General features: G+C 36.0%; 6 protein-coding genes across 6 annotated transcripts; 2 read left to right on the top strand and 4 right to left on the bottom strand.

Moving 5' to 3' along the window:
- Positions 1–16: 16 nt before the first annotated feature.
- C9374_004740 (uncharacterized protein) lies at positions 17–2,654 on the top strand (the record flags this gene model as incomplete). Its single annotated transcript, XM_044694413.1, has 2 exons — positions 17–2,085; positions 2,201–2,654. The coding sequence occupies 2 exons, from the start codon at positions 17–19 to the stop codon at positions 2,652–2,654; spliced, it is 2,523 nt and encodes an 840-aa protein (XP_044548452.1).
- A 106-nt stretch (positions 2,655–2,760) lies between these two features.
- C9374_004739 (uncharacterized protein) lies at positions 2,761–3,969 on the bottom strand (the record flags this gene model as incomplete). The annotated part of the gene is made up of 1 exon (XM_044694411.1): positions 2,761–3,969. One exon carries the CDS (start codon positions 3,967–3,969, stop codon positions 2,761–2,763), a length of 1,209 nt encoding a protein of 402 aa, XP_044548451.1.
- Positions 3,970–4,679: 710 nt separating this feature from the next.
- C9374_004738 (uncharacterized protein) lies at positions 4,680–5,717 on the bottom strand (the record flags this gene model as incomplete). The annotated part of the gene is made up of 1 exon (XM_044694410.1): positions 4,680–5,717. The coding sequence occupies one exon, from the start codon at positions 5,715–5,717 to the stop codon at positions 4,680–4,682; it is 1,038 nt and encodes a 345-aa protein (XP_044548450.1).
- Positions 5,718–6,353: 636 nt separating this feature from the next.
- Positions 6,354–6,998, bottom strand: C9374_004737 (uncharacterized protein; the record flags this gene model as incomplete). Its single annotated transcript, XM_044694409.1, has 1 exon — positions 6,354–6,998. One exon carries the CDS (start codon positions 6,996–6,998, stop codon positions 6,354–6,356), a length of 645 nt encoding a protein of 214 aa, XP_044548449.1.
- Positions 6,999–7,112: 114 nt separating this feature from the next.
- On the bottom strand, positions 7,113–7,709 carry C9374_004736 (uncharacterized protein; the record flags this gene model as incomplete). The annotated part of the gene is made up of 1 exon (XM_044694408.1): positions 7,113–7,709. The coding sequence occupies one exon, from the start codon at positions 7,707–7,709 to the stop codon at positions 7,113–7,115; it is 597 nt and encodes a 198-aa protein (XP_044548448.1).
- Positions 7,710–8,353: 644 nt separating this feature from the next.
- Positions 8,354–11,418, top strand: C9374_004735 (uncharacterized protein; the record flags this gene model as incomplete). Its single annotated transcript, XM_044694407.1, has 4 exons — positions 8,354–9,576; positions 9,638–9,882; positions 9,999–10,647; positions 10,797–11,418. The coding sequence occupies 4 exons, from the start codon at positions 8,354–8,356 to the stop codon at positions 11,416–11,418; spliced, it is 2,739 nt and encodes a 912-aa protein (XP_044548447.1).
- Positions 11,419–11,559: the final 141 nt, after the last annotated feature.

Raw genomic sequence — 11,559 nt, 5'->3', positions numbered from 1 at the left:
TAAAAAAATTGCCAAAATGTTCTCCCTCTTCACCAACAAAATTCGAAAAACTCCTCCTCGTCTCTCCGCTCAAGCCGAACAACAACTATTGAACGACATTGGCACCTCCTTTGGTCGTGCTCTTCAGAACGCTCCCGACGATTTGAAACGAGATAAAACCTTCCTTCTGAAAGCCATCACTCAACAAACACCTTGGGTCCTTCGTTTCGCTTCCGATGAGTGTCGATCTGATAAATCTCTCGTGTTGAAGGCCGTTCAATTGGAAGGTTATTTACTGGAATATGCTTCTCAAGAATTACGTGAAGATCGACAAGTGGTGTTACAAGCAGTTCAATCACAAGGACAAGCTTTGAAATTTGCACATTCCAAATATAGAAATGATTGTGAAATTGTGCAAGCTGCTGTGAATTCTGATGGATTTGCATTGCAATATGCGAGTGTGGAATTTCAGAAAGATCGTTCTCTTGCCTTGATGGCCGTTCAGAAAACCAAAAATGGTCACACGGCTTTAGGTTATGTAAATTTGGAATTTCGAAAAGATCGAGAAATTGTAATGGCAGCTGTCACATATGATTATCGAGCATTACAATACATTGCCAGTGATGAATTGCGAATGGATAAACAAATTGTATTGGAAGCTGTGAAACAACTAGTGTTGCAAGTGTATCATCCAACATTGGTTTCTGACAAGTCATCGTTGTGGTGGTACATGAAACAATCTTCCGCCAATCAACCAGCAGTATTATCTCTTGTTTCAGAAGAGTTGAGAAATGATGAAGAATTGATGAAAGATATTGATGTCATTATTGAAAAGGGAATTGAGGCATGTCGAAAAGAAAGTGATTTGCAATTTCGACGAACAGTGTTGGAAAGACTTCTTGTGGATGTGTCATTGACAAAGAAGATCGGAAGTAATGTGGAAACAAGGGCAAAGACAAGTTTGAAACAAGAAAAGAAAAATGATGTTCAAACAATTGACAGTTTGACAGTTGGTACTGTCGATTGGAATGATTTAAGAAATCAGTCAGTGTTGTCAACGCAAGCAAAATCGGAAATGAAAATAGTTGAAACAGTAACAAATTCGACACTAGAACGAATTCTTGTCAAGCTCGATGATGAAAAATTTGGAAAAAAGAATGCAAAAATTACCATAGAAGGAAATTCCTTCAAATCTCTCGTGCACAATGTCAAGACAATATTTAGTGAATTGTTATTACTACAACATGAAACCGAAATTATTTTGACCTATTTCGATACCAATTTATGTGATGACATTGTTATTTACAATGATCATGATGTCAAGGATTTTATGGAATTTTTCAAAGATTCCAATGTCGAATATAAGAACAAATTTATTCGAGTTTCCATGACAACGGGATCAAAAAGACAGTTATCTTCTTCAGCAAGCTCAACAGTTCATTCACGTAGTGAAAAGAGCCAAGAATTTGAAAAAGAAGGAAATTCTGACAAGGATCACAGTTTTGAAAAGTTGAGAATTCACTCCATGAATTCTAGTTCTGCATTTCCAAATTCAGAATTTATCATTTCTTCATCGAGTAAGAGTGAGAATAATAGTTCTGTCTTCCCTAACTCTGGATACATTGGAAGTTTCCATGCTGATTCCTCTCAACAAACAAGCAACAAATCCAACACAACCCGAAGTGTCACTAATCAACAAGATGAACTCTCGAAAATTGAAAAATATTTACAATCCAAATACGAGAAAATTTCATACCTTGCACGGGGTGGATTTGGCGTTGTCTATCACGTCATTGATCTCAAATCCAAAAAAGAAAAGGCCTTAAAACAATTACGACTCGATGACATTGAAAATTTCAATTCTGCACTTCGAGAAGCTTTGAACATGTCCAAATTTTCACATCCAAATATTGTTCAAATTTATGATGCGTTTGCACCCAATGTCATGTCGAGTTTATGTATTGAAATGGAATTGATGAAAGGAAGTTTATTGTCATTATTTATTGAAAAAAAAGTGAAATTGTCTGAAAAGATGTTGAGACAAGTGACACGACAATTATGTGAGGCGTTGAATTGGATATTTACTCAACATAATATTTTACATCGGTGAGTTTCTGTTTATTACGAATTTTTTTACCACAAAATTAATTGAAAATAATAATTATTTTTCGTTTTACAAAATCACCATTTACAATATTTCACATTTGGTAAAATGTCACAGAGATATCAAACCAGGAAACACTCTCGTACGTGATTACGACTTGTCCACTGAAACTATTCAAGTGGCTTTGGCAGATTTCGGATTATCCAAATCGATCGATCTCCTCACCACTCATGGTTCTCGACCTGGAACATTGTTATTTATGGCTCCTGAATTAATTCATTCCAAACATTCCAATCAAGAAATTGCACCTTTTTCTGTGCATAGTGACATGTTTGCACTTGGAGTGACGCTGTTTCAATTGATGACTTGTAACACGACATTGGCATTGGCTCAATTCTGTATGGAAGGTGAAGATATGAAGAAATTTCTGAAAAAGAAGTTGATTCAAGTGGAAAGTTTGAAAGATGCGACGACGACATCGTATTCAGAAGAATTTATTGACATTGTTGCGAGAATGTTGATGTTGGATCCTAATGAAAGAATTACATTGCGAGAAGTGCTTACCGAATGATGCAAGGACGTTTTAAAGTAAACAAAGAAGTTAGCGTCCAATATTTCAATGTTATTTTCTGGAATTTGATTTGATCTAATTAAACACAACCATAGAAGTGTGGAAATTACATGTTTGCAAACTTGACAACTAGTTTGTGCGAGAGAGAAGCAGGTAATTGATCAAGGTCAGAGTTTTCATTGAATAATTCATGTCTATGATTCACTCCAAAATCAACCATGATTTGAATCACATCTGAAAATAAATCATTTTCAAAATCCAATGAATTTGCAAATTCAAAATAATTACTGCAATCAATGTGAATGGATTTAAACGCAAGAGAAACTAATTCTGGCATTTCATTCACTGATGCTGTCAAAATGAGTGAAGCGGCATGTTCTGATTCAATATGTTCCAATTGATTATAACAATATTTGACAATATATTCCAAACTAATTGCATCTTGAGGTGTGGAAGGAATGAGTGTGAAAATTTCATCTTTTTCATCATATTTCAGATCTTCCAATTGTGACCCACTGTTAAACATGGCTTCAAAAAGTTTTCCACGAGAACCCAAGATGGTTCGATGAGCATAAATAAAGGAATTGTTCTTCTTGTGTGAGAGTTTGATTCGAATGTCACTCGTACGTTTGTCATTCCACAATGACTTTATGATTTCATCTGGTGGTATTGGATTTTCAATTGAGTCTTCAAGAACGATGGGGGTTATAGTTGTATTTGAACATTTTTCAAGAATTTCAACATCGTAAGGAATGAGTCTTGGATCTCTTATAATATAAGACTCTTCTCTTAATTTGATTTGAATAAATTCCAAACAATAATTCTTTAACTTGAGCATGATCGAATGAGAGAGTTGTTTTGTCAAGTATTGTTCAATCATCAATAATGTGTCAATGACATTTTCAGATGTAATGTGTTTCTCTAATAACACTAAAATAAAATAATTTTTCAATTCCATAAATTCACCTTGAGCTAGACCCAAAATGTACAAGTATTCAATAATTTCACAAGTCATTATAGGTTCCACAAGCTTGTCTGGGTCATATAAAACAAAATCAATGATATGTTGAATTAATTCATGTTCACGACAAGACATGGAAGAAAGTAAATTAAAATCTTTCAAAATGGTGGAATGAAAATGAGGACAAAGTTTTTCAAAAAGTGGTTGAAAAACAATGAGTTTGGTGTTGGGAATCATGTCTCTTTCATGTTTCGAAATGTGTGAAAAGAAAGGAGAGAAATGTGAAAGGGATGGCTGGTAAGGACTATCTCCATTGTATCCTTTAGTTCCATTTCCTGCAATTGTTGTGATCATTCCGTTTGTGAGAATTTTTCTAATTCTATAGTTCCAAATATCAGCAAAATAAACTTCGTTATCGGATGAAACAAAAACACTGATAGTTGTGCACTGGTTGCCAATTGATTGTCACCTCTTGAGGCGCTTCTCAATTGTATAGATCATTGTATAATTTAAATATTTTGACATTGGACGATTATGCACGTGATGCCTATGCTGGCTTGAAGTTTTTAGCTTCACGCTCTGATGTCAACACAACCAGAATGAATATATTGGGTCATTCTGAGGGTGTTAATGTAGTCACCAAAGCTGGCTCCATGTGGAACTCTAATAATACCCTTCTTTTTAAAGTTTGTGAATGGGGTTTTTCCACTGAATGTTTCTTATAATATTGGTATTGGTACATTATCTGGTTATTTCCTAAATTCGTCAAGGTCTGCTAAAGTGGATGTAGTTGTTCATTGTAACAGTACAATCCTATGAGAGAGTACAGCTTCAGTATCATTCTTGTTTGAAAATCCAACACCATATACTCTGTTGATGAGCTGAATGCTAAGTATGGCATAACCAAAGAGTGAACTCTTCACTTGAAAGTATTTAATAGATGGATTACTGAATTACAATAGATTTATGCTAATACCGAAAGATGCTTCCCTTAACGAATCATTTCAACTCCAGATAAAAAAAACAATTGAAATATTGGAACTCCAACTTCTTTGTAAACTGCTTTAAAATGTCACTGACCCATCCCGCCCACAAAGTGCAACCGAAGGATATACTGGCAACACAACATTGTTGAATGTAAACGACTCATTAGTTCCTAACTTTCGAATGGTTAATTGTCGTGTGTTGCAATTCATTTCCAATTCCAATTCATGACCTGTTGTAAATTTAAATCCATTCGCTTTTTGATTTTCGTTCAAATCCATACTCCAGGTGTATCCATTGCAGCTTATTAGATAGGACTTGTGAGATTCATAAGGATAGACAAAGGCACCAAATTGACGAGAGGATACAATTTCTTCAGTGGAAACTCCAACACCAATCCAACCAACACCAATCCGTTCCAGTTTTTCTATTTTGACTTTCCATTTAAAAATTCCAATTTCCATTCTGGTATTATTAAATGAAAGAGGATACGTATTATTCTCAGCTTTTTTAACCAAACGAACAACATTGTTGTCATTCGAGAGATATACTTGAGAATGGTCATACAACCATTCATTGGGATTTGATAAATTTTGAGATATTTCATCGCGTGGAGAAGAAGAATATACTCTACCAAGTTGATCAATTCGTTTTTTCAATTCGTTCACTTCCTGTTGATCAACGATCAATTTCAATTCATGCAACGCTGTGACTGATCTATATTTAAATTCTGAAATCATCTTTTCGAGATCTTTAAGCACAATTTCAAGAGAGCTAGTCTTCGTTTGAATCATTTCAAATGTTGTCATTCTGTCTAAGTTGTCAAATTCTTTCTTAGAATGCTCTGCCTGTTGTTTCATTTCTTTAATTTTTGAAATGATACAAATTCTCTCCTGACACAATTTATCCAATTCTTCATTCATTGTGTCATGTCTCTTTCTCAAAGATTGGTGTAACTCATCGAATACTGTGTCCATTTCTTTTTTCAACACTTGTCTCTGTTTTTCAATTTCAACAATTTCTTGATCCAAACTTGTATCATCTGTGTGACATTTCAATTCCCATTCTGTTTTCAATTCACGTAGTTTGTCAAGTTCCTTCTTCACTTCTTGTCTCATTTCTTGATCAATTTCACTCAACAAATAACAATCATGTGATTTATGTTGAGAACTCACACAACAACCAGAACAAATAACTTGACGACAAGTCTTACAAAATGTGTTGATCGGACATTGATGCAAATGACAGAAGTGTGATGAGACCGATGGTGTTGGCAATGGTGTTACTATTTGATCATTCAATTTTCTCATCAAATGTTGTGGAAATTGTTTTGTGTGAATTCGGCTGTCTTTGTGACAAAGATGTTGATGACAAGTCTCGCAACAAAATTCTGCTGGTATGTCATCAAATCCATCGTTTGTGCAGATGGAACAAAAGTGGATGCTGGGTGTCAGAATCATGTTGATGTGGATTTTTTTTTGAATTTAACCGCATTCCGTGTGAGGTAATTTTGTAAACGGAATTCTTGCATGTTTCCTGAGGGTATTGTGGTCAACAGTTTTCATTGCAATAACTTGGTTTTCTTGATACAAAAGCAGTGCCTTAAGTCCAACAGGCTAGATCGTGAATTTTTATCCTTCAGCAAATGAAAAGTACTTCTCACATACAAGGATGTGGTGTTTAATTGAATCTATTGTAATTTCAGATGACAAAAAAATTGAAATATTGGAACTCCAACTTCTTTGTAAACTGCTTTAAAATGTCACTGAGTCATTCCGAAAACGAAGCACAACCGAAGGATATACTGGCAACACAACATTGTTGAATGTAAACGACTCATTAGTTCCTAACTTTCGAATGGTTAATTGTCGTGTGTTGCAATTCATTTCCAATTCCAATTCATGACCTGTTGTAAATTTAAATCCATTCGCTTTTTGATTTTCGTTCAAATCCATACTATAAGTGTATCCAATGTAGCTTATTAGATAGGACTTGTGAGATTTATAAGGATTGACAAAGGCACCAAACTGACGAGAGGATACAATTTCTTCAGTGGACACTCCAACACCAATCCATCCCAGTTTTGATATTTTAACTTTCCATTTAAAAATTCCAATTTCCATTCTGGTATTATTAAATGAAAGAGGATACGTATTATTCTCAGCTTTTTTAACCAAACGAACAACATTGTTGTCATTCGAGAGATATACTTGAGAATGGTCATACAACCATTCATTGGGATTTGATAAATTTTGAGATATTTCATCGCATGGAGAAGAAGAATATACTCTACCAAGTTGATCAATTCGTTTTTTCAATTCGTTCACTTCCTGTTGATCAACGATCAATTTCAATTCATGCAACGCTGTGACTGATCTATATTTAAATTCTGAAATCATTTTTCGAGATCTTTGAGCACAATTTCAAGAGAGCTAGTCTTCTTTGAATCATTTCAAATGTTGTCATTCGATCTAAATTGTCAAATTCTTTCAAGGAACGGTCTGCTTGTTGTTTCAATTCTTTAATTTTTGAAATGATGCAAGTTCTCTCTGACACAATTTATCCAATTCTTCATTCAACGTTTCATGTCTCTTTCTCAAAGATTGGTGTAACTCATCGAATACTGTGTCCATCTCTTTTTTCAACACTTGTCTCTGTTTTTCAATTTCAGCCATTTCCTGATCCAAGCTTGCATAACCTGAATGACTTTTCAACTCCCAATTCGTTGTCAATTCCTGCAGTTTATCAATATCCTTCTGCACTTCTTGTCTCATTTCTTGATCAATTTCACTCAACAAATAACAATCATGTGATTTATGAAGAGGACTGACGGAACAACTAGAACAGATAATCTGACGACAGGTTTTGCAAAATGTGTTGATCGGACATTGATGTAATTGACACGACTGTGGTGATGCTTGTATTGGTGACTTTTGATCATCGTTCAACTTTCTCATCAAATGTTGTGGTAATTCTTTTCTGTGAATTCTGCTGTCTTTGAGGCAAAGATATTGGTGACAAGTCTCGCAATAAAATTCAGCTGGAATGTCATTAAATCCATCGTGTTCGCAGACAGAACAAAAGAGAATGGAAGATGTTTGTAGTTTCATGTTGGCTGAGATTTTTTTTTGATTGGCCGTCATGAAATAGCTTGAGGATGGCTACATAAGAGCGATCATCGTTCTTACGCTTTTACAAAAAGAAACGTGAACGAATCTGTGTAAATTATAGTTGTGAGAGCTTATTTTTGTAACGTGATTCCAGCGACTTAAAGTGTTTCAGTCTACGGGGAAGAATAATGAGGGTGTCGGATTCAGGAAGAGGTGTGTAAGGACGCGAAATCATATCCTACATGTCGGATTGTAATTTGATGAAACGTTATTTTTTTTGTGGAAAATGGCGCGAATTTGCTGAGGGTGAAATGATGAATACATTTTCTGTGTTGTTTTCGAGTCGAGAGAATAACGCAACACAACTTCATCAAATAGAACTTGTGAGAGAATTCCATGGACGAGTAAAGGCACCAAAATTTCTTTGAGAAACATCTTGGTAAGTGGTCACTTCATCACCTGGCTAAATTTTAGCTTTCAATTTAAAAATTCTTGTGACTTGAATATTGTTACCAATGTACAACCATTCGGTGGATATTTTCAAAGTTGTTTCAAATGGAGGAAGGTGTGAATGATGAATCATGAGAGTCTTGTTGAGAACTGACATCACGCAGTTGAACAAATGACCGTTAGCCTTAAAAAAAATGCCTTCAGCATGGAAGACCATGATTATTGGTAGTAGTAGTAATAAATCCTCAAACATGAACCACACCAATAACAACAATAATAATAATAATAACGGTAATGGTCGAGACCCGACAAGATCATCATCACCCACACCTATTCGTTCATCAAGTCGTGGCCGTGGTCGTAGTGGTAGTAGTAAGGATGATGAGCCTCCATTACAGCATGAAAGATCTCCTCAGGTTAATCGGGCCAATACTCTTATACTCAATACGGAAGCATCAGCAACAAGACGGGAAGAGAATGAGGAACAATGGTATGAGCAACATCATCATCATCATACCTCAAAGAAATTTGGATTTCTTGATCGGTTTACCATGCTCGGAAATAGCCCTTCATCAAAAGATCATAAACGCAGTCAAAGCCCGAGAGCAACCATGATTAAGGGAAGAACTCTTAATTTGGATCATGAAGATTTTGAGTCGTTCAATATAACAGCGCCTTTTGATGCCGAGACATTAATCATGAAAAGGGGATCGTCGTTGGCACACTCAGAAAATCGTGGACGTTCTGAATTTACAGCTGTCGTGACTACGGTCTCAAAAACACAAAAATCCATTCCTAGTGAATTACTGCTTGCCCTTGAGCGATTTCGAGTGAGAAAGCATGGAGAGTTACCAACAGCAGAGGAACCAACTTTCTCGGATTTCATTCGAAATATTCAAGAACGAGAAGATCTCACAAATACGGACAAGTTAGAAATTCTAATGAAGCAACTTTCACAACATTATGTGGCGTTGGAATATCATCATAATTATCAACAGCACAAATTCAAATCTACTACTACCAATCATCATTCACACGAGTTTAAATCTTTCAAAAATAAGGAAATTTCAAATTACTGCTCGGCCCTTGGGATATCCCTCGCCGAAAATAGTCAGCTCATGATCAATAACTCGCTCTTCCATACTCTGAAACAGGCGTATGAAGCAGTGAATGAAAATGATAATCCAAAGAGTGGTTCTGCAGCAGATTGGTCCATGTATGTGGCATCACTTGTGGATGCTCTCAAGTTGTACCTTCCAAATGCAAAGAAGTTGACCACATTTGGTCTTCTATCGAGTATCAAGCAATTAGTAACCACTTGCATCGATGAATCTTCTACGGATGGTGACATTTCTCTTTCATATCATTCCTTGATCAATAATTTGTTGTCCATGGCTCCAGACACAAAATACTCCACGTAGGTATCTATAATAATTGTTCACACTTGAATTAATGATTGAATACCTTACTCGTAAAAGTAATGTATCAATGGAAATCAAAATTGAAGATGTGAGTAACCAGTTTCCAATTCAAATAGATGGCTGTGCTCAACGATATGACAAAAAGTATCTAATTGCAGAGTTACGGGAGAATGACTTTGAAGATGACTGGGAAAAGTATGATATTGATATGTTCAAATTACTGTTGTGCATGAAATCGAGTTTGATTGAGAATCTAGAAAATTCAAAGCTTGACATCAAAGATATCGCAAACAAATCCAAAGGTAGGTGATTAATTGGGAAATTGAATTGCTTAATGGATTGTTTCTACCTGCATCATTTGGACTGCTCCTCTCAATTTCACTCTCAAAATTCCTCGAATTCGAATGCCATGAAAAAGTGAGTGGCTTAATTGCCTCAAGAACAGCCATTCACCTCTTCATTTTAGAGGCGTGTTTTGACAAGGATCCTATATTGAAGAACTTTTCGCCGCTCGATATTGAGCTCGAGGATGTGACTCTGATGAAGGATCCAAAATGCACTCTTACTCACTTCAAGCTTCATCACCGACAATTTTGTCCTCTCGATGAGGAATCTCTCCTCTCTTTCATTAGTCTTTTTTCGAGACATGTATTTCTATATGCCCCTAAAAAATCTTCGAAACGAAGTAATGCGTTAGCCATTTCGAATGCCTCCATCCACTACCAGACCAATTCCATGAAACATCACATTGTATCAGATACCTTCTCTAATGTGAATGTGAACATTTTGTGTGGCCGAAAGGTGTTGCAAATTCATGAAGAGACTTCACACAACACTCCTCTCTACACAGTGACATCTACAAGTCTCATGAAGCATGTTTCACCCAATGAATTGTACATTATTCAATTGTTATTGTCTCGATCCGACTACTCCAAGCACTTGCCTCACGTTTTATCCCTTCATAAGAATTATGTTGAATTTGAAAAGTTGGAACCAATTGCAGACGATTTGCTTTGGGATGAAACGAGTATATTCATGTTGATCTTGGATGTTGCAAGTGCATTAAGGTATCTTCACCAGCGAAACATTATTCATCGAAATGTGACCCCAATAATATCAAGTGTAGAGGACAGTCTACCTCTAGTAATAATTTCATTTGCTATGTGTTGTGTGACTTTGAAAATTGCTCACATTTCAAATATGATTCCTTGAATAGATTGCTTGACGTGAGGGAGAATAATTATTTGAACAATATTGTGGAATCAAGTGCGACAACAATTAATGGTCACGACTCCAACAATGAAAGAAGTAGTTTGTGGTTTAGAGCTCCCGAAATGTTAGATGAAGAAAATTCTTCACACTACTCAGAAAAGGTGGATATCTATGCTCTGGGAGCCAGTGTCTTGAGTATTATTGAGAAGAGTTCATGGTCAAAAAAGCATCACAAAACCACAACAGGTGTTGGGCTTTCGTCAGACTTTGGTTCGCCATCCAACTCATCACATTTGAAAAAGAAGTTGGAATTTTCCACTACCACGAATCAAGCTACAATAGGATCCACTGGCATTGCTTCGAGTCACAATTCAACCAATAGTCATGATGAAGATGGGAATGTTGTGAATTTAGGATCGTCACTCTATTGGAATGAAATCATGTCCTCGCTGAGTAGTAGCTGTCTCAGCACGCCTGTTCGAACAATTTTGCAACTCATGTTGGATCAGAATCCAAACAAGAGGCCCAGTGCCTTGGAAGTGGAAAAAACCGTTCGTGTGCATCTTGTTCACAAAATTGAGCCAAGAAGAAGGGAGAGAACATTGTCCGTATTGCGTAGACCATAGTATTGTGTTGAAAGAGGTTGCAATAAATATTTGGACTACTTCCAAGCAATCAAGAAGGAATAATCGTACAATTTGTGATATTCAACTGTGATTTGTTCCAAGGTTGTCGTGACACACCATCACACATTTTTTCATAGATGA

Source organism: Naegleria lovaniensis (genome assembly GCF_003324165.1).
Source record: "Naegleria lovaniensis strain ATCC 30569 chromosome Unknown tig022, whole genome shotgun sequence".
Lineage (NCBI taxonomy): Eukaryota > Heterolobosea > Eutetramitea > Acrasida > Naegleriidae > Naegleria > Naegleria lovaniensis.
This window is presented reverse-complemented; position numbering and strand designations above follow the sequence as displayed.